Genomic DNA, 27,251 nt, shown 5'->3' with positions numbered 1-27,251 from the left:
ATGTCGTAATGGCATTCCCATTTCACTACCAAGTGAACACAACAATAACGAACTCCACAGAACTTTGCAAAAGAATAAAACATATATAGATACCAGAACACCACAAGATCCTTTCATTTGATGTTGTCAATATGTATGCCAATATACCCATTAAAACCACTACAAAGGTGATATGGAATAATTTAACCAAATTCAGTAAATTAAGCATTGGTGAAATAGATGAGTTAATAGGCCTAATAAAATTCTCTTTAATTAATAATTATTTCATTTTTGAGAATAAAATCTACCAACAGACAGGTTTACCTACGGAGCACTGTCCTCGAGTATTTTGGCGAACACATATATGGACCACTCAGAACACACAAACATCATAGATAAGATCAAAGCTATAAAATACTGGTATGTTACGTTGACGATGTGGTAGTCTTCACAGATAGCAGTGTTAATGAAGAAAATGAAATTTTAGAACTACACAACAGTTTAGATCAGAATATTAAATTCACTATGGAAATGGAGAACAATAACTTGCTTAATTATGTAGACATAACACTATCACGTCGTAAGAACAATCATCTGGCATTTAACATTTACCGAAACCAACTTACACTGCTAACACCATTTAAAAAAATTTAGTACATTCTGAAGCCCACAAAAAAGCTGCCTACAATAGCATGTTAGAAAGAGCTTTAAAACTCCTGCTTTCAAAGAAAAACTTGAAAAAAGAAATTAAGACCATCCACGAAATAGCTTTGAACAAGAGATTCAGCACAAAATATATAAATAAGCTAACCAATAATCATCCTAACAAGCCCACAGCTACTTTAATGAAAGAGTCAAAAACTAAAGAAAAATATGCCACATTCACATTTACCAATAATAATATACACATAATCACTAACGTCATAAGAAAACAGAACCTGAAAATTGCTTTCAAAACCAGCAACACTAATGAAAGAATAACTTATTATTTAACTCACACAGAGTAAATAATACCAATAAATACACAAACTCTGGGATGTATAAACTGGAATGTCAGGGATAAGGGTCAGGTTACATCGGACAAATTGGTAGGAACTTCCTCATAAGATATACAGAACATCGCAACGCTTTAAAATATAATTGTTTCTCTGCCATGAGTAACCATCACAAATACTATATTCACAATATTATACTACAATAGATCAAGATCTAAAAATTCTACACTACTCAACATTTTAAAGAATGTTTACATCAGTATGGATCAATATAAGAACCTAGCCCTCAACTTAAATGAGACAAATGGAAAAAAAAACATAATATGGGAAACTTTTATTCCTATCATCTGTAATAAAGAACAGGAACATAAGAACTCAATCAATCAATCATCAATCAATCAATACTGATCTGCATTTAGGGCAGTCGCCCAGGTGGCAGATTCCCTATCTGTTGCTTTCCTAGCCTTTTCCTAAACGATTTCAAAGAAATTGAAAATTTATTGAACATCTCCCTTGGTAAGTTATTCCAATCCCTAACTCCCCTTCCTATAAATGAATATTTGCCCCAGTTTGTCCTCTTGAATTCCAACTTTATCTTCATATTGTGATCCTTCCTACTTTTATAAATGCCATTCAAACTTATTCGTCTACTAATGTCATTCCACGCCATCTCTCCGCTGACAGCTCGGAACATACCACTTATATATAAATTTTATAAATTAGGAATTTATTGTAGATTCCACTTGAGACATGTTTCGCCCTTCATTGAGGGCATCATCAGTCAAAATATCACCTCAAGGTAAAAAATCAGGTAACTGGTTAGTAGTAGACATGTACAAATTATTACATATTATTAACAACATATAAAAATTAAGTATGGGAAAAAATTTTGTACAAAAGTGATGGTTGAACATGTAGGTTTAGATGAAAAGTCAGCACCAATGCCTAAAAATAACAAAGTAGAGTTCTGCAGTGGTTCTCTGGAGAAACAGTTGACGCAATCATATGAAAATAAAAAGTTTAAAAAATATTTACAATAAAACAATTAAGGGAGAAAAGGTGTAGTGTTTGGCATCAATGTTAGTAACCAAAAATTGATGTCAAAGGTTGGTAACTATACAGTATTTACATAGTTCAATTGAACAGTTGAGATAAAGTTTTTTAAAAATATTTACATTTAACATTCAGCGTAAATGTTTGTAATAAAAACTAATGTTAATGATTGGTAACTATATAGTAATTACATTATCTAATTGAAAGTTGAGAATTTACAATTATATACATATTTACACAAGAGCAGCTGGTGCGCAAGGGGAAAAAAAAAAAAAAATTTTTTTTAGTACCAAGTGCGTCCTGATGTTTTAGAGGTTGGAAGAAAGAATTAGCATTGACATTTCAGAAATATGTAGAGCAGATTATTTTAGTTAAAAATCACCGGGGGTAGGGGAAATTTTTATAGCCAAATGAGGTTTTATAGGCATCAAGCTGAAGGTTTTCCAGTTGAAGCGCCGAGATCGGGACGGAGACTGGTCAGTGTGGCTGGAGATTCATGGGTAATCCGTGCGTTTGAACGACAACAATGGTGACAGTTAAAGTGGGTAATTGCTAATTAGGAAAAATGTTGTGGGTTGAAACTTCTGCTTATTCTTTTAGTTGACTTCTGTAGCATCGATTGTGATGTAGAGACATCGGTGTGAAATGCCGGTGAGACAAAATGATATTGTTCCGTGGAATAAAATAAGGCGGACTACGGGATGAAGTTGTTGGTCTTTACTGGTCTGGTGAGATAGAATAGAGTTGCTTGTGTTGTGGACTGCTGTGGAGAGATTAGAAAGTATACGGCAACTGCAGAGTCAGAGCGTTAAAGCTGAGGTGAGGCATCTTCTTATTCTGACTGCGAAGAGGAGCCGTAGTGGCCCGCCATATTTGTGCCGATGTGCACTGGGTTCCGGCGAGTTGTTGAAAGTTGTATTGTAAGAAGTGGAAGTTATCTGTAATTGAGACGTTAATAGTATTAGTTGGTGTGTAAGAAAGGTTTATGGTAAGTAATGAAGAGTGAATGTTATGTTACGTACCTGATGTGTCGCTGAGAGGTGATTGTTGATGAGTATTGGTGGACTAAGAAGGAGGCTCAGTCGGTAATACGCACATGCGGTTAGCAATGGCGGCGGGAGGAGTGGATAGCTTTGGGGGGGAGGGGCATGGGCGGAGTCATGCGCAAAGGTGAGCTGTCAGAATGGAGGAAGGTAGAGTGGAGGGGCGAGCTAGTTGTGTATTGGGAGTGCAGGTTGATGTAGTGTTAGTTTATAAAAAGAGGGGGGGGGGATAAGGAACCGAAAGTTACGCGGATAATATTGATGCCTTTAGTTAATGTGATGAATGTTATTTGCTTGTGTTGGGTGTTGTATTGTTTTTGAAGGTCGAGTGGTTCTTATTTCTCGTGTTGTATCGGTGGGGTCGTGGTGGAGGGGGGGGTGCTTGGGTGGGAGGACGTGTGGGCTTGCTGTCGTTGTGTGTGGGGGAATTGGTCGGAAAGGGGGAGGTGGGGGGTAGGGGGGTAATTGTCGACGTGCTGGGTGAGTTAGTTAATGTGGTATTGAAGATTTTAGACAAGTTGTTGCCTTGAAAATTTATTTTTTGTAGTAAGGTGGGAATTTGTTCATAACGGGGGTTTTTTAAATCTATTATCTCGTTGAGGTTTTTATCCTTGTTGAAGTGTTGGTCTAGATAGATGTATAGGTTCTCAAACTCAGTCATTAGTTTGCCCTTCTCGACTTTTTTTAGGATTGTTAAGTCTTGTTCTATTGTGGTGAAGTGGTGGCCAGTGTCCCTCATGTGGGTGCTCATTGCGGAAAATTTATTATGTTTTTGGGCATTGTAGTGTTCTAAATAACGGGTTTGGAAGCTTCGGCCAGTTTGTCCGATGTACGAGGAGTTGCATTGTGAACAGGTGAGTCTGTAAATACCTGAGCCCGCGTAGAGGTTTCTTCTTGGGTTGATAGAGTTCTGGTTGAAAAATATGTTCTGGTTCGTGTTTTGCGTTTTGAAAGCAATGTTGACTTCGTGCTTTTTTAGGGGGTTGGCTATCTGGTGGATAACTGGATTAGTGTATGTGAAAGTTGCGTATTTGTGTTTATTGGGTTTTATTGGGGAAAGATTTGTTGTTAATTTTAGTTTTACTTTGTTGATGATCTTGTTGATCATGTTGGTGTTGAAGCCATTGAACTTGGCAATATCTGTTATGTAATCAAGTTCTTTTTTCAGATTGGTAGGTGAAAGGGGGATTTTTAAAGCTCTGTATATTAAACTGTAGTAAGGGGCTTGTTTATGGGAGTTTGGGTGTAAGGAATTGTTTATTGTTAGTGGGGTGAAGGAGGGTTTTCTGTGTATTTGAAACTCAAAAGCGTTGTCCATTCGTGTGATGTTGATGTCTAAAAAATTGATGGAGCCGTTGTCCTCATCTTCTTTTGTGAATTTTATGTTGTTGTCTAAAGTGTTTAGGAATGTGAGGATGTTGTCGCTGTTGTTGCACTGTTTATCGATGATTACTAGTGTGTCGTCGACATAGCGGAGCCAAAGATGAATACCATCGATGGAGTTTATAATTTTATTGTGTTCTAAGTTGTCCATATAGATGTTCGCTAGAATGCCAGAAATAGGGTCTCCCATAGCTAAGCCATTTTGATGGTAAATCTTGTTGTTGAACGTGAAGTAATTATTGTTCAATACAAAGGTTAATATTTTAATGAACTCATCACTTTCTATTTTGCTTAGTCCACTGTGTTTGGAGAGGTTGTTTTTTATGATGTTCATGGTTTCGAGAACTGGGATGTTCGGATACATGTTAGTGATGTCAAAGGAACATAGAATGTGGTTTGGTTGCAGTGTAAATTTATTCAGGGTTTGACATAGGTCAATTGAGTTCTTAATGGGGTATTTGTTGTTGAATTTGTAGTGTTTTTTGAGAAAGTAGTGTAGAAATCTTGAAGTTTTGTATGTTGGACTGCCTCTACTGTTGATAATTGGTCGGATGGGGATGTCTTTTTTGTGGGTTTTGGGTAAGGACTTGGCTGTGGGTAAAGTTGGATTCATGTTGACTAGTTTAAAGATTTCATGGTCATTTAAGAGGAAAGTTGAATTTTTGAGAAGGGTTTTTAAGTTGCGTTGTACTTTTGGTATAGGATCCTTGTTGATGGTGGTGTAGGTTGTGTCGGAAAAGAATTCTTCAGTTTTTTTGATGTAGTCCTGTTTGTTCATGAGTACAGTTGTGTTACCTTTGTCGGCTTTTGTTACTATAACGTTATTGGTGTTTATTTTGGTCTTTAAGGCATGGATTTGTTTTGAGAGGGTACTGTTTTTGTTGGTTTTTAACTCATTAACTAGGGAGGGCAGTTTCTTTTTTATTTCGTGTCTGATGTCATTTTGTTTCTCTGTGGTGATCTGTTTACTAATGTTGGATTCTACTTCTGCAATAGTGGTGGTTAGGTCATCGATAGTATTGGGGTTAGGCCAATTGTGTTTAAGGCCTCTGTTTAGGAGGTTCATTTCTATGTCAGAGAAGGTGGTGTCAGACAAATTGATGGTAGTAGGGGTGTTGTTTGAAATAATGGATGTAGTATCATTGTTCTTATTGTGGTTTGATGTGCTTGGTTTGGTTCCCTTCAGATGGGCTAGTTTGAGGTTTAATGTGTCTTGTTTCTTTTCTAGTACGTTGGTTAATTTATTGTCAGTATGTCTTAGGAAAGATTGCCATTCAAGAGGGGATAGGTGTTGTGCAAGGGTTAAATGTGTTCGATAAAGTTGTAAATTTAAGAATGATTTTTTCCTGTATAGTTGTTTAATCTCGTCCTTCAACCAGATGTTGTTGACTTTGTTTTGGGTGATAGTCGAGTTTTGAAACGGAATGCTTTTCCTTTGCAGTGGTCTCAAGAATTTGGGTACTAAATTTAGCTTAACACATTCTTTAAGGAAATTAATGTCTTTTGAAATTTTGCCGATTTTTACCTTGAGGTTTAGGTATTTGTTGGTTTTCACTGTAGCCTGGTTGGCTTTGACGTTGCAAGTGATAAAAATCATTGTTATCCGTATTGAAGATACTGAATGATACCTTGCGCACCAGCTGCTCTTGTGTAAATATGTATATAATTGTAAATTCTCAACTTTCAATTAGATAATGTAATTACTATATAGTTACCAATCATTAACATTAGTTTTTATTACAAACATTTACGCTGAATGTTAAATGTAAATATTTAAAAAAAACTTTATCTCAACTGTTCAATTGAACTATGTAAATACTGTATAGTTACCAACCTTTGACATCAATTTTTGGTTACTAACATTGATGCCAAACACTACACCTTTTCTCCCTTAATTGTTTTATTGTAAATATTTTTTAAACTTTTTATTTTCATATGATTGCGTCAACTGTTTCTCCAGAGCACCACTGCAGAACTCTACTTTGTTATTTTTAGGCATTGGTGCTGACTTTTCATCTAAACCTACATGTTCAACCATCACTTTTGTACAAAATTTTTTCCCATACTTAATTTTTATATGTTGTTAATAATATGTAATAATTTGTACATGTCTACTACTAACCAGTTACCTGATTTTTTACCTTGAGGTGATATTTTGACTGATGATGCCCTCAATGAAGGGCGAAACATGTCTCAAGTGGAATCTACAATAAATTCCTAATTTATAAAATTTATATGTATTGAATAGGTGAAAAAAACAAACCTTTTAACATCCTACATTCAGTATCTTCAATACGGATAACAATGATTTTTATCACTTGCAACATACCACTTAGTCGAGCAGCTCTTCTTCTTTCTCTCAATTCTTCCCAACCCAAACATTGCAACATTTTTGTAACGCTACTCTTTTGTCGGAAATCACCCACAACAAATCGAGCTGCTTTTCTTTGGATTTTTTCCAGTTCTTGAATCAGGTAATCCTGGTGAGGGTCCCATACACTGGAACCATACTCTAGTTGGGGTCTTACCAGAGACTTATATGCACTCTCCTTTACATCCTTACTACAACCCCTAAACACCCTCATAACCATGTGCAGAGATCTGTACCCTTTATTTACAATCTCATTTATGTGATTACCCCAATGAAGATCTTTCCTTATATTAACACCTAGATACTTACAATGATCCCCAAAAGGAACTTTCACCCCATCAACACAGTAATTAAAACTCACAATTATTACACTCGGTTTCGGTCACCGCCCCCATTATTCTGCAAACTCCCATTCTCTTGCAAGCCCCACCCCATTTCCCCACTCCACTTCCTTGCAGCAACACGTCTTGCATCTCGACTGCGGGAGCAAGTCAGTCGAGAGCGGGACTGCAAAATCAGAGAACATGGGTGATACAAGCGGGCCACATAAGGTAAGTTAATTTTCGTTCTTCATAACTTAATCTAAAATACTGTTCCTGTTAGTCACCACTTTTCAACCTTAATTCCATTTGTATTATTCATTTTACAGACAAAAAGCAGACGGTTCAACTTCAATAATGCTTATGTATAACAGCCCAGGCCAGAACACAAAAACTAAGCCAATACAGATACCAGCTGAATCACACCAAAGAACAACAAAAAGCATTGAAATAGAAAGACTTCCAGCTCAAGACTGTTTTAATGATCAATGTTTCACAGTTTCTTAACTTTCATCATGCTTTCTAAAAATCTTTTAAACTGACATTTCATTTTCTGGGTTTCCTATGTTTTTATGCATCACACATGTCTTACTGAGGAAGACCCAATGCCAGGTCAAAAACATGTCTAATTATGTGTGAATTTTTTGCTTAAATGGATGTAAAATCAGTCAGTCAGTCAGTCCAGTCCAGTCCAGTCAGGCAGTCAGTCAGTCAGTCAGTCAGTCATTCTGCCTGTCTGCATTTACAGCAGTTGCCCAGGTGGAAAATTCCCTCTCTGTTGTTTTCTAGCCTTTTCTTAAATGATTTCAAAGAATTGGAAATTTATCGAACATTTCCCTTGGTAAGTTATTCCAACCCCTAACTCTCCTTCCTATAAATGAATGTTTGTCCCAATTTGTCCTCTTGAATTCCAACTTTAACTTCATATTGTGATCTTTCTTACTTTTAAAGACACCACTCAAACTTAATCGTCTACTAATGTCATTCCACGCCATCTCTTCGCTGACAGCTCGGAACATACCACTTAAAACTAAGAAATAATGTTAGATTTTGGTCCACCCAATCAATACACATCGCTTTGCAAGTGAAAAACTATTTTATTAAAAAACATGTTAAATATTAGGGACATGTTTTGTCTCTATTTGAGACTTCATCAGCCATAAAATCACATGGTAGATTACAAAAACTCATTGTTCAGAAATTGAAACAAATGGAAGAACCCAGAGCCTTTAGAGGGATTATTTGAGAAACGCAAAAATGTATGTATCATTTACACAAAGTGACCTCACTTCTTGCAAAAACTTTTGTTGTCTTCAATGTTAAAATTGAAACATAACTTGAAATGTGGCATGCCTGCCATAACGTCTCATACAGAATACAATGTCCATTGTTACTGTCTTTATTTAAAATGGAAGTTGCTTTATGAACTGTTGAGAAAACACTGGAGAAATGATATACACATATTTAATGAGGTAGTTTAACACTTCTTGCAAACAATCTTTCTGCAATGTTAAATATGAATGACCTTACTTGAAAATGTTGCAAGCTGGTAGTTTCAGTGTATTGACTGGGGAGATCAAAATTCTGGCCTCGGAAATAGGATTGGTACAAATCCACATCAAACATTTGAAAACTTTAACTTGTAAGAAATACTTTTAAATTAAGCTATTCTGGTAGAATAGATCTGAGCTTTATGAGATCACCTGTCATATGGCAAAGATCAGCACTGCATGACCACTGTATTCGTGGCTTAAAAAAAAAAAAAAAGTCTGGAAAGAAAGAGGGCTTTAAACCCGTTCATTTTTATATCTCTTTCTCTGAAACTCATCTAGCTAGTCAAAGGCTTGTTGAATGTGCTATCGGGTCATATTGCGTGTTCACTCAACTTACCTCTGTGTCTTCTTTGGTGTCTTGAATCCATGATTGAGGGAGGGACATGTATTCCCCTAGTGACATTTCCATACAAGCAATCAGCTTAAAAAGAATTGGGACACCTATCAGCCTATGACACATTGTGAGGCATCCTTTGTTGTACTCATGTGATTCATTTATGATACACATCTTTTTGCAAATGAGTTTATGCAAAGTCCCAATGTGTCTGAATGTGGCACACATGCAATATTTACAGATTACAATGTATGTGTAACAATAATACATTTGAATAAATTGTACTATATCATCATAAAGGAGAATATTTTGTTTATATCTGCAATATGTTCAAATTGATGTAAAGTTTGGGAACCTGTGGTATAGATTATACCACTCTACTAATGTTTTGATAGTAAGTAAAATACCTACTTAGAATGCTTTCCTTAGCAATTTCAAGCTGGGAATGGCTGATCAAAACCAGTCATAAATACCCCAAAAACATATTCATTACTGTCAAAAAGACCAGTGAGGTCAGTGTAATTCATTCTTGTTACTATCACTATGTAATACACCTCATCACTAAAGAATCTTTTTATTTCTTTCAGGATTCCACGAACTGTACCAGTCATGCAAGCAGGTATGTATTAGGTGAATTACTTCTACAAAACCACAGCATTAAAATCTCACTGTCACACTTTATGATTTTCATAATTCCCCTGTTGATTTCCCAGTTTTAGTAGCTTTAATTTTAAATTAGGACACTTCCACCTACTCAACACTTTTAAAACTTATGTATGAGTAGAACTGCTAATGTGAAAATGAGATAGAATAAAACATCCAAACATCATCATTATTATAGACCGTTATGCCTTTCAGTGTTCAGTCTACAAGCCTCTGTGAATTTACTAAACGTAGCCACAATCCTCTATTTGCAACTAGTGCTGTGGCCTCATTGAGTTCTATACCTCTTATCTTTAAATCATTTGAAACCGAGTCTAACCCTCGTCATCTTGATCTCCCTCTACTTCTCTTGCCAGCTGGCTTTCACTGGTGTTGCCCGCTCTTTCCTCCGCTACCCCTTACTGGCTTCTTTGGATTCGGGAGTGTAGTGATGGACCCCGTGTTTTGTCGCAGGTGATGATCCAACTCAAAAATGCATCACCTCCTTCCGCAAACGTTGCTGTAAGCCTCTGACAGACCTCCAAACGTCTCAAATTCAGATTTTCGGTCAAAAGGCGACGGACCCATCTGGAACATGCTTTGCAGAACTTTAGTCATTTGGAATGATTGCTTGACAGCTCCCTTAACTGAAACCGGCTTGTTCTGCAATTTCTGATACTCTTGTTCGTCGATCGTCATCAATAATGTCTTTAACCGCACAAATGTTTTCATCTGTAATGCCGGTCCGAGGACGGCGATCGTGTTGCTAATTTTCCACACATTCTCGTCCTTCCTTGAACTTTTTATACCATGCATACACATGCGTCCTTGACAATATTTGATCACCGAACTGTGAAGTCAATCTCTGGCAAATTTCTGCCACTGTAACTCCTTCACAAGCAAGAAATTTTATAATTTTGTGTTGCGCAGTGGAATGGTGCACATGTTGCTCCGTTATCATGAGCGTTACTGACGAAACAGTGTGAAATATCTAACTGCACACTCTCCCCACTCCTAACGGTCCAGCCTAAGCATAGCAGGAGGAGTCAGTCCTACCAACTGTTGATGTTCGGGAACAGAAATCCTGTTTATATTTGATCGACCTTCGAACTAACATATTTTAATGTTTTAACATGTAATACATAGGTTGGAAATCTAGATGCATGGCATATTTTAATATCATGCTTTAATAAAAAAGTATGTCTCAGTTAATTCTATGGCCATAATTTCTACAAATTTCATTAAGTTAAAGCAAAAATATACCTTGTTCTTAAAATTTAAATGTTTTTTAAAATGTAATTTTCAGTGATGTGTGCAAAATAAAATTGTGGAACTTTTGGTCGAATGGATTTATATGTAATGCTATCTAATACCTAAGTGAAGTCAGATTGTGGGTTTCATGATTAAAGGAAAACAATCGATGGCACACTAGAGAGTAACAAGTAATAACCAAGACCTTAACTGACACGCTAGTCGGTAAAGGTTTGCCATTCCATCCTTGCCATAGAATGTCCATAATTACATAGCTCTGCCATCTGCTGGTAATATTATTAAGTATTATGAAGCTTTATGAGTGAGTGAGACACTCTGAATGAGGTTGTTGCTGAATTACATAGCGAGCAGCTTCGTCAAGCTTCATTACTTGATGAACGAACTGCTTCATTTGAACGATTCACAATAAAGAGAGTGAATGAGTGAAATAGTCCATACGAATGAACTGGTTCAACCCATCACTAGATTCAATAACTATTTGTTTCATTCCGTTTATTTCATCTGGGTACAATTCCCCGTCTTCATCAGCCCTTGTTTGGAGCTGTTTCTGATAAGCCTTCCTTTTTACGTTCACAAGCAGCTCTCGCTTCATTCGTTCCAGCAAGGTGTTCGCTTTTTCCCATCTTTGCACACAGTTGTTCCTAGGCATTCCCTTGCTGTTTCTACTGCAGCATGCCTGTATGCCACCCATTCTCTTTCTCTATCCTGAACCTGCTTACAGTCCACTGTTCAGAACTTCGCACTAATCATATCCATGTACTTCTGTATAATTTCCTCGTCGTGGAGATTTTCTACCCTTATTCGTTTGCAGACAGATTTCAATGAATTCAAAGTTGGTTAAGATATAGTCTATTATGGATCTGGTACCCCTAGCCTCCCATGTGTAGCAGTGAATAGCCTTATGCTTGAAGAATGTATTCGTAACTGCTAAACCCATATTAGCACAAAAGTCCAGCAAACGCTTCCCATTCCTATTAGCTTCCATATCCTCCCCACATTTACCAATCACCCTTTTGTATCCTTCAGTTCTATTTCCAACTGTCACATTGAAATCACCCATTAGCACTAGCCTATCCTTGCTGTGATGATGATGATGCTTGTTGTTTAAAGGGGCCTAACATCTAAGGGCAATTGTCTCTATCCTTACCATTGACCGTGACTATGATGTCACTCAATGATTCATAAAACTTGTCAACTTCATCCTCATCTGCATCCTCACATGGTGAATACAGTGAGACAATTCTCGTCCTAATTCCTCCAACTGCCAAATCTATCCACATCATTCGCTCATTTACATGCCTAACAGAAACTATGTTGAGTGCAACAGTATTCCTGATGAACAGCCTTACCCCACACTTTGCCCTTCCCTTTTCAACACCCATCAAGTACATCTTATAATCTCCTATCTCTTCTTCGTTATCTCCCCTTACCCAAATATCATTTTCTCGTAGCACATTCAGATGCATCATCTTTGCTGACTTGGCCAGTTCTACTTTCTCTCTTCCATAAGCCCCATTAATATTGATAGCTCCCTATTGAATTCCATTTTGTTTGCCAAGTTATTTCCAAAGAGTCCCTCACCTCTGATAGAATAAAATTCTGCATAAATTTTAAATGTGTTGGTTAGGTGGAAGTGTCCTAATTTAAAAGTAAGGCTAATGAAAATTTCACTTTGCCAATAATAAAATTGCATTACCAGGTGAGTTGGCCGTGCGGTTAGAGGCGTGCGGCTGTGACCTTGCATCCGGGAGATAGTGGGTTCGAATCCCACTATCGGCAGCCCTGAAGATGGTTTTCCGTGGTTTCCCATTTTCACACCAGGCAAATGCTGGGCCTGTACCTTAATTAAGGCCATGGCCGCTTCCTTCCAACTTCTAACCCTTTCCTATCCCAACGTCGCCATAAGACCTATCTGTGTCGGTGCGACGTAAAGCCACTAGCAAAAAAAAAAAAAAGAAAAAAATTGAGACAAACAAGTCACATGAACATATCACAGTAGACAATGTTCTTTGTCTGTATTGAGATTGAGTCTAAATTAGAACCACCATCAGAATAAACACAATCTGAATAACCATCAGAGTCACAGTATCACAATCAGAATCAGAGTGTGAATAATAAGAGAATGATTGCATCATCACAACACTAGCCCTTATACAGTAAAGCCAGCACATCATATGTACAGTCATCTCTCAGACAGCTTCTCTACCTTCCAGGACTACCAGCATCTTATAATATATGATGTGAACGTTTCAAATTTAGATGTCCTTGAGCTCTGATTGGCTACTAGGACCTCTCACATCCAATGCCTAAGGCGCTATTTGTTTGTTGCGTTGATGAACGTACATCTATAACCTTACTCTCGGGACAATTTCTGTTGTTGCTGTGAGAGTGACCCAGCTTAGGCATTGGCTGTTTTAAACATACCTTGGAACTTTCCAAGTTTCAACATCTTAAGCAATACCTTATCCCTTCAGACTTCCACTAACATAAAATATTCTACAATATTATACAAAATTCTATGATATTCGTACAAAATCCGTTACTTGAAATTAATTTAATTTTTAATAACTTGACATGCGCAAAATATTGTCTGATATAATAACTAAACCTAATAAAATTACATCAATTTATACATAAATAATTAATTAGTGGAGTCTTTATATTACTCAAATCTTGGGGTTCATACAATCGTACCTGGTGATAAAAGAAATTTGTGAAAAATATTATACATTAGTATGTAGGGAACACAAGTCACCACTAATGAATTCTGTTCTGTTTAATGCACATTGCATAATTTTATCATTATTATTATTATTTTCGTCTATGTGCCATTCACCATCTCAGTGTGCGACTCGTTGGCTGAATGGTCAGCGTACTGGCCTTCGGTTCAGAGGGTCCTGGGTTCGATTCCCGGCCGGGTTGGGGATTTTAACCTTAATTGGTTAATTCCATTGGCCCAGGGGCTGGGTGTTTGTGATGTCCCCAACATCCCTGCAACTCACACACCACACATAACACTATCCTCCACCACAAGAACACGCATTTACCTACGAATGGGGGATGCCACCCACCCTCATCAGAGGGTCTGGCTTACAAGGGCTGCACTCGGCTAGAAATAGCCACACGAAAAAAAAAAAAAAAAAAAACCATCTCAGTGTTTATCTCCCAGTGATGCCATAGCTTAGTGAATGGAAGCTTTGTAACCCTTTCTTAAAAATCTCTTCTCTCTTGTTTCTAGGTTTGCATCCTTCCCCTGCGATTGACATGTAAGTGATGTTTGTAATTCATAAGCTTTATTAAATATGGTATTAGGTAAAATTAGTGAGGGGCTGTGGCTGAAATTGTGTGAACGGTCGATTCCATATGACTGGGAAATCGAGTACCCGATTCTGGATTTGATTCTGAGGAACTAGTAGCATCATCTATGATTCAGATACATAAACACATGCAGCATGAACATGTTCTGTAATGTGAGTGTGTTTTGTTTTATTACCAGGTCACTCTACTAGCCATGCCTGCTCTCATTATAATGTCCTGGAGTGATGTATGACTGTAATTTGATCAGAATACAGGGTATCTCTTCTAAACCCGGACCGAGCGCACGGTGTTTGTACTCTGCGCTACAGCAGCTGCCTCAGCCCAACTTATGTTGCGCAGCCGCCCAAAAGCATATACACAATCTTATATGAAATCTTACTGTATAAAAGATGCTGGAAGTATCACCGTTCATAATTTGAAACACTATACAATTAAAAATGGAGTTACAATACATACATACATACATACATACATACATACTGAAACGGGAACGCCCTACGAGCATTCACGTTTCATTCATTTATTAAGAGGAACTCGCTAACACCCGGCCGTAAGCATTTAAAACTTGCGCCGAGCACAGGCATTGTGGGAACTGCGAGCAAGCTCGCGCTGTTCCAGAACACCGGCCAAGGTCAAGCGACGTCACGCAGAAGGTTCTTTTGTGTTCCATAGCATTGCAGCATGAACGAAATGTGATATCAATATTTCAATAACGTCACCTTGCAGGCAGGAATATTGAACGCTGCTAGCCGAAATTTCATGTCAATCAGTGTAAAGATGGCCAAGATATAAAATTTTCTTGGAGCCCACAGGTGTAGCCACGCCCACCGACCTTCGGCAATATAAGCGAATCGCCAGCCTGGGGTAAAGCAGAGAGTGTGCAGTGTGGGCAGTGTGCAGCTGCAGTGTGCCGTAGGCAGAGAGAGTGAGAGGAGTCGGCAGTAAGCCGTGAGTTCAGTGTGTGTGCAAGTAAGCACGTCGCGATATAATTCGTCACTCGGTCCGGCTGTGTTATTGAGTTCGGAAACGTTAGTGTTGGAAGCTTTCTCCGTGGGCTTGAACTTTGTGCATGAACAAAAACGTAATTTCGTTTTTATCAGTCTGTACGACTGGGCGATTATATTTCGTTTGTGGACTATGAATGTTTCTAGCATAAACTGTGCCAACCTTGATTTCATTTAAAGACTGTGTGAAAACAGCGATAACGTTTCTAACATAAACTGTGCCAGCCTTCATTTCATTTAAAGACTGTGTCTATCCATTGAACTGTGTTCGTAATAAAACTGTGCCAGCCTTTATTTCATTTAAAGACTGTGAATATATGATGTATTGAATAGGAGGATACTTTCATTTTTCGCCATTGTAAAGTGAAAACCGTCAATACGGAATGATTCTAATATCTTGTAATAGACTGTGTCTATCCATTGAACTGTGTTCGTAATAAACTGTGCCAACATTCCCTCTTAAAGACAGTATTAACTTGTGGAATATGGTATCATAATTTCTTTCCGAGGGACCATGCCAATTCCCATCATAACCTGTTCTGAATCACGTATGATCTTAAGTGTCAGTGATAATCTTCTGAAAATTACGACGTAACAGAACTTGGACTGTCGTTTATTTCAACAAGTGTGTGAATATTGTGCTCATGGTGTACAGTGCAGAGACTGTACCCGGTGAATTTAATTTTCTTTGTGAAGTGCTTAATCACTACACCTCGGAAGGTCCTAGATTGTTTTCGTTTGTTTATTATTCCAAATACGATAATTCCTTCCATCTTATTCTCATGGAACTGTGACTCTGACTTTATCCTTGCTGCTAAAGTGCGTTCAACATCATTGACTGTGGGAACTATTTCGGTGTGCTTCGCCTTAGAGAGGTGTCACACCAGAGTCCCATGACGTCCGATGTGGAAGCTCCACATTTCCCTGTTCCTGCCTCAGGTTCGAGTCGCCATCAACACTAATACAGAGAAAACACCGACGACGGAAGACAACGCCGACGCCGACCGCAAGACGACGTCCCCTCCACGCCTTCAAGCACAACCCCACGATTCAGCTGTAAAAGGTGACATAATTCTTTGCATATCTATTGAATAAACTGAAGGATCCACTTAATCATAAAAAAAATTTTTAACTACCCTTCTCTCTCACTCTCTTAGCATGGGCCGTACACGCCTTGTCGTTTCTCATGCTCTCCGATAAACTGAAGTACGGGCGTTCCTGTTTCAATACATACATACATACATACATAATCATTATAGACCTTTATGTCTTTCATCGTTCAGTCTGCAAGCCTCTAGGAATTTACTAAACGTTGCCACAGTCCTCTATTTGCAATTAGTGCTGTGGCCTCATTTAGTTCTATACCTCTTATCTTTAAATTGTTAGAAACTGAGTCTAACCAACATCGTCTTGATCTCGCTCTACTTCTCTTACCTTCCATAACAGAGTCAATTTCTCTCCTAGGTAACCTCTCCTCCTCCATTCGCCTCACATGACCCCAACACCAAAGCCAGTTAATGCGTAGAGCTTCATCCACTGAGTTAATTCCTAACTTAGCCTTTATCTCCTCATTCTGAGTACCCTCCTGCCATTGTTCCCACCTGTTTGTACCAGCAATCATTCTAGCTACTTTCATATCTGTTACTTGTTACTTATGAATAAGATATGCTGAGTCAAGCCAGCTTTCGCTCCCGTAAAGCAAAGTTGGTCTGAAAACAGACCGATGGAAAGATAGTTTCATCCGGGAGCTGACATACTTCTACAGAACACTGTTGATCACAACTGCGAGCTCACTGCATTAGCTTTACTACACCTTGATTCAATCTCACTACATTACCAACCTGGGAGCAAAGTTGGTCTGAAAACAGACCGATGGAAAGATAGTTTCATCCGGGAGCTGACTTACTTCTACAGAACACTGTTGATCACAACTGCGGGCTCACTGCATTACCTTTACTACACCTTGATTCAATCTCACTACATTACCATCCTGGGAGAACACACAACCTAAATACTTAAAAATTATCTACATGTACAGCTTTGTATCACCAATCTGGCATTCAATTCTGTTGAATTTCTTACCTACTGACATCAATTTAGTCTTCGAAAGGCTAATTTTCATACCATACTCATTGCACCTATTTTCAAGTTCCAAGATATTAGACTGCAGGCTTTCGGCACAATGTGCCATTAAAACCAAGTTGTTGGCATAGGGCAGACTGCTTACTACATTTCCACCTAACTGAATCTCTCTCTACCACTTTATACCTTTCAGCTGATGATCCATATAAACTAAGAACACAGAGGTAAAAGATTACAGCCTTGTCTAACCCCTGTATAAACCCTGAACCAGGAACTCATTCTACCATCAATTCTCACTGCAGCCCAATTGTCAGCATAAGTGCCTTTGATTGATTTTAATAATCTACCCTTAATTCCATAATCCCCCAGTATGGCAAACATCTTTTCCCTCGGTACCCTATTATATGCTATCTGTAGATCTACTAAACATATACACAATTGTCTATTCCTCTCATAACATTTTTCAATTACCTGGTGCATACTGAAAATCTGATTGTGACACCACCTCTGTGGTCTGAAACCACACTGATTTTCATCCAACTTCCTCTCAACCACTGATTGCAACCTCCCTTCCAAGATGCCAGTAATAATTTGCCTGGTATACTAATCAATGAGATACCTCGATAGCTGTTGCAATCCTTCCTGTTCCCTTGCTTATAGATAGGTGCAATTACTGATTTTGTCCAATCTGAAGGTACCTTACCAACACTCCATGCTAATCTTACTACTTTATGAAGCCATTTAATCCCTGCCTTCCCACTATACTTCACCATTTCAGATCTAATTTCATCTATTCCTGCTGCTTTATGACAATGGAGTTTATTTACCATCCTTTCCACTTCCTCAAGCTCAATTTCACCAACATTATTTTGCTCCTCCCCATGAGCTTCGTTGTTCGCGACACCACCTAGGAAGATTTCCTTTTACGTTGAGAAGATTTTCAAAATATTCCCTCCACCTGTCCAGTGATTCCCTGGATCTATTATGAGTTCACCTTATTTACCTAAAACACTGTTCATTTCCTTTTTACCTCCCCTCCTAAGATTCTTTATTACTGTCCAGAAAGGTTTCCCTGCTGCTTGACCTACTTTTTCCAGGTTCTTACCAAAATCCTACCACGACTTCTTTTTGGATTCAACAACTATTTGTTTTGCTCTTTTTCTTTCATCTACATGCAGTTCCCTGTCTGCATCAGCCCTTGTTTGGAGCCATTTATGATAAGCCTTCTTTTTACGTTCACAAGCAGCTCTCACTTCATTCATTCCAACAAGGTGTTCGCTTTTTTCATGTTTACACACAGTTGTTCCTAGGCATTCCCTTGCTGTCTCTACTACAGCATCCCTGTATGTCACTCATTCTCTTTCTATATCCTGAACATGCTTACTGTCCACTATTCAAAACTTTTCACTAATCATATCCATGTACTTCTGTATAATTTCTTCATCCTGGAGATTTTCTACCCTTATTCAATTGCAGACAGATTTCACTTTCTCAATCCTAGGCCTAGAGATATTTAGTTCACTACAGATCAGATAGGGGTCTGTATCATCGAAAACTCCCCGAAAAACCCATACATTCCTAACAGACTTTCTGTATTCGAAGTCGGTTAACATATAGTCTGTTAGGGATCTGGTACTCCTAGCCTCCCGTGTGTAGCGGTGAACAGCCTTATTCTTGAAGAATGTATTCGTAACTGCTAAACCCATATTAGCACAGAAGTCCAGCAAATGCTTCTCATTCCCATTAGCTTCCATATCTTCCCCACATTTACCAATCACCCTTTCGTATCCTTCAGTTCTATTTCCAACTCTCGCATTGAAATCGCCCATTAGCACTATTCTATCCTTGCTGTTCACCCTGACCAGGATGTCGCTCAGTGATAAAACTTATTAACTTCATCCTCATCTGCACCCTCACATGATGAATACATTGAGACAAATCTCGTCCTAATTCCTCCAACTGCCAAATCTACTCACATCATTCGCTCGTTTACATGCCTATTTTTAACATCCGTCAAGTACATTTTATAATCTTGTATCTCTTCCTCATTATCTGCCCTTACCTGAATATCACTTACTCCTACTGTAGCACATCCAGATGCATCATCTAATTTTTTGACGGATCACTTCATATGATTGGAAGGGCACTTCTTCATGTTGTGAATGTCCCCTTGAGTGCCACAGAAAATTGTAAGCTGGTATGCTTTATCCATTAAGACACAACTTGTAGATCAAATATGTCCACCACATTCATGTTAACTATCTACCACCAAGAAAAATTCAAGACTTAGAAAACATTTCAAATGACATCTTAATAATTATGCAATATCAGAAGAAACAGTTTGTTAATGTGTTAATTCAACTCCACTTTTAATTGTGCACTTTTCATTCTTCTATACTGTTTTATATTAAACTCTAGTTTCCAATGAGGTCAAGTTATCCCATTAAATTCTGGATACATATGTAAAACAACATCAACTTCATTAAGACTCACATGTGTTTCTAAACATGTTATGTCAACAAGTACAAGACACAACTTGTAGATCAAATATGTCCACCACATATATGTTAACTGTCTACCACCAAGATAAATTCAAGTCTTAGAAAACATTTAAGCGGACATCGTAATAATTATGCAATATCAGAAGAAACAGTTTTTAACCTGTTATTTTAACTCTATTTTTATTGGTAATTTTATCTATGTTTTTATTTTCATTTTTTAAATTATGGCTGAAGGCGATCTAGGATTGAAACTAGTTCCAATATTTAATAAAGATAATATCATCAATCTAATTGGTACTGAATAGGTGGACCTTCCTATACCCATTCTGATAATGCTACACCCAGTGTCGAAATGTGTAATGTTATTTTCAGACTACCAGGTTAAATTATTACTTCATTATTATATGATGTAATTCATTGATAACAACCAATAGGACATGTAGTTTAAATGGGTATTATATCATACTATACTGTATATAAAAGAAATAGTAAATATTGCACATTTGAATTTACCGCATTTATGTACAGAAAACTCACTCTAGTGAGTGCACTCAGCATTCTCTAGTGATGTAATCGCTGAACCGATTCCTTGCATACGGCATTGAGTGCGGCCTCAGAGTTGTAGGAACAGATTATGGCAATTCCAGGTGTCTTTCGCGCACACACCAAGTAAAATAACTCCATTTGCAGTTAATGACAGTTTAGTAAAATATTCAGAAGATGTCATAGGTAATTCGTAGTGAAGTAAACTTTCATGGTCTCACAAATTAACAAACCAGATTTTCTACAAATCTACTGCAGTCTCACAATTCAAATAATAAACTCCAGAAAATTTACATTATAATGTCCCACGTGAAATAATCAGAACAATGCAAATAAATGGTCAAAAGCTTTGCAGGTCTTTTGGCCTTTGAGTATATCGTGTGGATATTAGAAATAAGTGAATCTGCAGAGTTTAATTTTTTTTTTTTTTTTTTTTTTTTTCAGCTGGCTCTCCTCTTCCAAATGTTGCAAAATTATGTTTATTCCAGTCTCCATAGACTTCATACTTGTTTTGGTAGGCTTGGTCCTTCTTTAAATTACGATGCTGATACATTTAGGATATTTGTGAAAATGAAAACAAGAAGAGACAATGACCAAAGAGAAACAAACAAGCCCAAAACTCTTGAGGTTGAGCGTGAAAGAGCCTATTGACAATGTAAGAAGGCCAAGGTGGCCAACCACCATGAATCACAACCGAGTTGTCTAGTACTCCTATTGAAATTACTTAAGTCTATTCCTTTGTTTATAATACTTCTACAGTTTAACACTAACAATTTTGCGTCATCTTTACTTGACTTCCTGATTCTTATGCTGTCATCACCACTCCCTTGTATGAGATACCAATTCTGTGAGCATATGAGTCGTCCAGTTGCAAAACCCGTTATGTCCATTTTTTCTCAAAATGAGTTATCGCCGCCATTGTATGCAGCTCATTGAAATACACAATCCAGTAATGTAATACATGAGCAAAGGCCATTTAATCCATACGTTTAAAGGTGACAAATAACGGAACTGCTGCAGAAGTCGTTATACCGGGCGAGTTGGCCGTGCGCGTAGAGGCGCGCGGCTCTGAGTTTGCATCCGGGAGATAGTAGGTTCGAATCCCACTATCGGCAGCCCTGAAAATGGTTTTCCGTGCTTTTCAATTTTCACACCAGGCAAATGCTGGGGCTGTACCTTAATTAAGGCCACGGCCACTTCCTTCCAACGCCTAGGCCTTTCCCATCCCATCGTCGCCATAAGACCTATCTGTATCGGTGCGACGTAAAGCCCCTAGAAAAAAAAAAAAAAAAAAAAAAAGTCGTTATATCCAGCGTGTGTTTTGCAGCAAAGCTCGTTATGTCCCAGAACCCTGTAAGAGGATCATACTTACACGAACAAAATCAGGCAACTGTGTGAGAAGTAAACTATAACCGCAATTGTGGTGGAAGCGAAAAGCATATTGAAGCATTGGAAACCCTTTTCTGCTATTGTGCCAGTACCAGTGGAGGATGGGGTTCCTCTTAAGAAAGAAAAGCTTAACGACCTGAACACATTGCTGACCAAACATTACTGGAAAGAGTGGATAACGAACGATGACCTCACGTTCTACAAGATACTGTTTGACCAGCAACAAACTTTAAACAGCGAAATGCCAGACTATGAGATTGATGTGGGAGATTTTATTGTGGACAATAACGGATTGTTAATATAACTGTACAAAATGTTAAAGAACTTATAAAACATTTTAAATGAGTGATGATTTCTTGATGTAGTCATAAAATCAAAGAGCGGGGATTAGATATCGTGTCCTAACCTTAAAATCATTTCCATTCATGCTACTTTCATAGTGTGAAATTTTCAAACACAGCTAATAAAACATGTTCACCACAAATCTGCACACTCTATTCCATATACTGCTGCACATATCTTTTATATCCACAAAACTGCAGCAAAACTCGTTATGTCCAAATATTTTTTGCAATAAACATGGGTTCTATATTTTGTGGATGTTTTGATGTATGATGAAGATGAATGCTTACTGTTTAATTACAAAATTTCAACCTCCTATCTTTGTTGCATAACAAATGGCAGTTATTTGCGCTTCCTGAAAAATTTGTTTGTCTGCACATAGCAGGTTTTGCAACTGGACGACTCATATATAGGTAACAAAAAAAAAAAAAAAAAGAAATGTTGGACAAACTATCTTAGAAAAGGAAATAGTATCGAAGTGTAATATTTCAGTAATAACATACCAATCTATAGAAGAACATGTCCTGACTGACTGACTAACTGACTGACTGATTCATCATCGCCGAGCCAAAACTACCAGACATAAAGAAATGAAATTTTGAGGATACATTTATATTACAATGAAGGTGCTCGCTAAAGGAGGAATTTTTTTGGATATTCTGTTGCTAAGGGGGTAGAAAGGGGGGTGAACTTTTAAGATGTGTGTATCTATACCTCAAAACTTTAAAAGATTACAGATGTAAAAATTGGTATTTAGAATCTCCTTTAAAAATGAAGAAAAGTATTTTTTTTTTTGTTTCTGGAAAATCCCACTAGGAGGGGTGAAAAAGGGGTTGAATGCCTTTAATGTGGATACTTATATCTGAGAAATTGAAGATATTACAGACCTGAAAATGGGCATTTGGAATCCCCTTTAAAAATAAACACATATTTCTTTTGTTTTTGGAAAATCCAATTAATTGGGGTTAAACAGGAGTAACAAATGGGGTGAATTTTTAGAAAGACAATATCTACAGTATGTCTCAGAAACGTAAATGGGGTGAAAAAGAGTTTGAATGCCTTTAATGAGGATACATATATCTGAGTAAATGAAGATATTACAGACCTGAAAATGGGCATTTGGAATCTCCTTTAAAAATAAAGAAACACATATTTTTTGTTTTTGGAAAATCCAATTAATGGGAGTTAAACAGGAGTAACAAATGGGGTGAATTTTTAGAAAGACAATATCTACAGTATGTCTCAGAAACGTAAAATGTTACTGACGTAAAAATTGGTATTCGAAATCTCCTGTAAAAGTAAAGAAACATAGGTGATTTGTTTTTGGAAACTCCACTTGAGGGGAACAAAAAAGGGGGTGAGATATTAAAATGAGCATGTCTACAGTATACCTGAAAAACTTAACATGTTGCAGAAGTGAAAAAACGGTATTTTTTAATCTCTATTAAAAATAAAGAAACCCGTATTTTTGGTTTTTGGAAAAACCACTTGGGTGGGGGTAAAAATGACTGAAAATGGGGTTGAATTCTTTTTATTTGGATACTGATATCTCAAATTCTGAAGATGTTACAGACGTAAAATTTGGTACTTATTTGGAATCTCCTTTAAAAATAAATACGTATTTTTTGTTTTCAAAAATCCACTTAAGTGAGGGGGTGGGGAATTGAAAAATGAGTTGAAATATTTTTATGAAGATACTATTATCTCAAAAATGAAAGATGTTGCAGACGTGAAAATTGGTATTTGGAATCTGCTTTTAAAGTAAAGAAACATGTATTCCTTTGATTTCAGAAAATCCAATTGCGGGGGGGGGGAGGTGAAAGAATTGAAAAAATTTATTATGCTACTAAAATCTGAAGTTGTTACAGATGTGAAAATTGGTATTTGGATCTCCTTTAAAAACAAAGAAAAACGCATTTTTGGCAGAAAATGATCTTGGGGGATGGAGTTGAAAAGGAGTTGAATTCCTTTTATGAGAACCCATATCTCAAAAACTGAAGATGTACAGCCATGATAATTGATATTTAGAAGATCCTTTGCTAATAAAGAAACAAGTATTTTTTCTGGAAAATGAAAGGAAATGGAAAAAATTATTTTTATGGGGATATTTATATCTCAAAACTGAAGGTAACAGACATGAACATTGGTACTTGTAATCTCCTTTAAATATAAAGAAACATGCCTTCTTTTTTGAGGGGGTAGGGGGTGGGGGTGGATCAACTTAACGGCGGTGGTGTGAAAAAGGAGTTGAGACCAAATGAGTTTACTGTTCATAATGTTCTTGGTTCTGATCATAAACCAATCATTTTTTATCTTTCCTGGGTTAATTTCCAAGACAAGAGCTATCTTTTCCTTTGGAGCACTTAAAAGTTAGATTACAGTGGATTCTCCTGGAATATAATTAAAAATTTAAACTCATTTGAAATAAACGATAGGAATGATATTGACCATGCAATTGTTCACCTCTACAATAAGGTCAATAATGCACGGGAGTATATCATTCATATCGCCAGAGATCCCGTGCACTTGCCTATGAGCGAAATGGTGCTGGTCACACTGTCAGCAATGACAATGGCAGCAGATGTAATTTACAGCCAAGTAGCGGTCTTGCATCTTGCTGCGGGGTCCATAATAATAATAATAATAATAATAATAATAATAATGATAATAATAATAATAATAATAATAATAATAATAATAATAATAATAATAATAATAATAATAATAATAATAATAACAACAATAATAATAATAATAATAATAATAATAATAATAATAATAATAATTCAACTAACATCACCCACCCTAATAATAATAATAATAATAATAATAATAATAATAATGTTCTGGGCCGTCGTCAAAATGTGCAGACCACACTGGAAATGACTACGAATGCAGTCCGGCTGCAGGTTCACTACCGCCAAGGCACCCAAGACGACACCACGCCGGATCTCCTCAAGGATTTGATCCATATTAAAAGTGCTTATAGGAAATGATGGCAAAGATTTAGGGACCCAACTGACCGGATGGAATACCTAGAGCTAGCCCAGGAAGTACAAAATCGATTGCTGGCAAGAAAGATTGAAAAATGGGAGGGACTTTGCCATCAGATCGCGAATTTTGGCAGATTATATATAAAATGTTAAGCATTAAATTATAAATTTCAGTATAATACCGTAGCGAAGCACGGGTATCTTGTTAGTGTTACATACAAGTGTTTATAGGTAATGTCTTCTGCAAGTGTTTCAACGTTCCACCAGCTCAGTTACGTCTTTTGGTGATAATGGGATAGGAAAGGGCGAAGACTGGGAAGGAAATTGCCATGGTCTTAATTAAGGTTCAGCCCCAGCATCTGCTTGGTGTGTAAATGGGTAACTACAAAAAACTATCAGGGCTGCCAATGATGGGGTTTGAATCCACTATCCCCTGAATGCAAAGTCACAGTTATGGGGCTGAACCACAAAGCCAACTCGTTCAGTTTATGCATGAGCAAGTTGGAAAGATCTCTGAAATACCATGCAAGGTCTCTTACTGTCTTTATAATTAACTTTCTTAATTTATTAATCTGCCTGCGTCATTTCTTGATGGATACAGTACTTTTGCATCCATTTCTTGGCACAGGCCAGAGTAAAATGTAGCTACCACTGAAGTCCCAGTCTCATCCATGGCTGTGACAATATGGAAGCTGCTGGGGTATGGGTGGTGCTAATTAATGACATTCAGAGCACAACCAGTGTGTCCGAGTGTCATGAAAGGTGTTGCTCATAGGGTTAGTTGTGCTACAATAGCACTGTCTGGCCCAGTGAGGAAAGCACTGGCAAACTACTTCACTCCTCATCTTGCCTAGTACGCCTCATTTTAGTACTGGCATTGGTTTTTGTGGTTTCCCTATAACTTCATAGTATTTGGTGATGCTATTTGAGGATCCAACCAGCCTCTGGGCTGATGACCTAACAGACAGACAATTTATTAATCTACATGAAGTCATTTTGTATTATAAAATTTCATTTATTCTATCACTTTACTACCTGGACAAAGATTCTAACTGCTTATAAAGAACTCAGTGGCTGTCTGACTGATGAATGAGTGAATGGTACAATAATTTCAGAGTAGATTTTTTACCCTATTTTTTTTTTGTTTATGACTAAAATTATGTACAGTAAGTAATTTCTTTAATGAATCTTCTATGCTTTTACAGTTACAGTCCCTTGATCTTTGGTCATACCAGCTCGAAGCCGGTCAGGAAGAGCAAGCAGTAATTGGCTACAAGTGGCACAATCTTGTTGGAGTACAAAAAATAAGTTCACAGGCAATGTCGTTTATTTGAATAACACACTAATTATGTTGTTCTCGTTCACTGATAAAGATATATAAATCAATAAAAAATGAAAAGCATGAAATGAAATGGTGTATGGCTTTTAGTGCCCGGAGTGTCCGAGGACATTTTCGGCTCGCCAGGTGCAGGTCTTTTGATTTGACACTTTAAGCGACCTGCGCGTCTTGATTAGGATGAAATGATGATGAAGGTAACGCATACACCCAGCCCCCTTGCCAGCGAAATTATCCAATGATGGTTAAAATTCCCGACCCTGCCGGGAATTGAATCCGGGATCCCTGTGACCAAAGGCCAGCACGCTAACCATTTAGCCATGGAGCCGGACTATTAAAAGCATATATCTTATTCTCAAGCTTCATAGCATAAAGGGTAGTGGAGCCCTTTTGTCCCGACAGAACTGCAAGTGGAGAACTGATGTTTGGCACTCACATTTATGTTCTGTTTATCTGTTAAATTAGAGTAGAATTTAGAATAGTATCTTTCCTTTGTAGCTGAACCTGTCTAGTTCTACATATCTTAAAAGTGCCAAACCCGGGCAATTAGAGGTGCGGTGAAGGTAAGAGGGGAGTGCCCATTGCTTATAAAAAGAACTGTCCAGCATTCACCTTAGTGAGGAGAATGGATGTGAATAATGAATAATTCTAATTTTGGCTTGGCGTAACCTTAAACACATTATATAGGCCTACGTTTTAACAAAGAGGAATTTTAACAGCCGAATATGAAGTTTAAATTTGAAATATGCTCTGAGTGGTACGTAGAGATAGTTTCATGGCACAAGGATAAAAGAGGAA

At 37.5% G+C, this 27,251-nt stretch overlaps 1 protein-coding gene across 1 annotated transcript in view; it reads left to right on the top strand.

The window, feature by feature from the left end:
• Positions 1-26,529, top strand: part of LOC136875610 (uncharacterized) — an 82,352-nt gene extending 55,823 nt beyond the window's left edge. Inside the window, exons 5-7 of the mRNA XM_067149146.2 lie at positions 9,619-9,650; positions 14,184-14,211; positions 26,323-26,529. Of these exons, the coding sequence (XP_067005247.2) occupies positions 9,619-9,650; positions 14,184-14,211; positions 26,323-26,383 (121 nt within the window). The 3' untranslated portion in view covers positions 26,384-26,529. The remainder of the gene's footprint in view (positions 1-9,618; positions 9,651-14,183; positions 14,212-26,322) is intronic.
• Positions 26,530-27,251: the final 722 nt, after the last annotated feature.

The sequence above is a fragment of the Anabrus simplex genome, chromosome 6, assembly GCF_040414725.1.
Source record: "Anabrus simplex isolate iqAnaSimp1 chromosome 6, ASM4041472v1, whole genome shotgun sequence".
Lineage (NCBI taxonomy): Eukaryota > Metazoa > Arthropoda > Insecta > Orthoptera > Tettigoniidae > Anabrus > Anabrus simplex.
The sequence above is the reverse complement of the archived record's forward strand: the minus strand, read 5'-3'. Positions and strand labels throughout refer to the sequence as shown.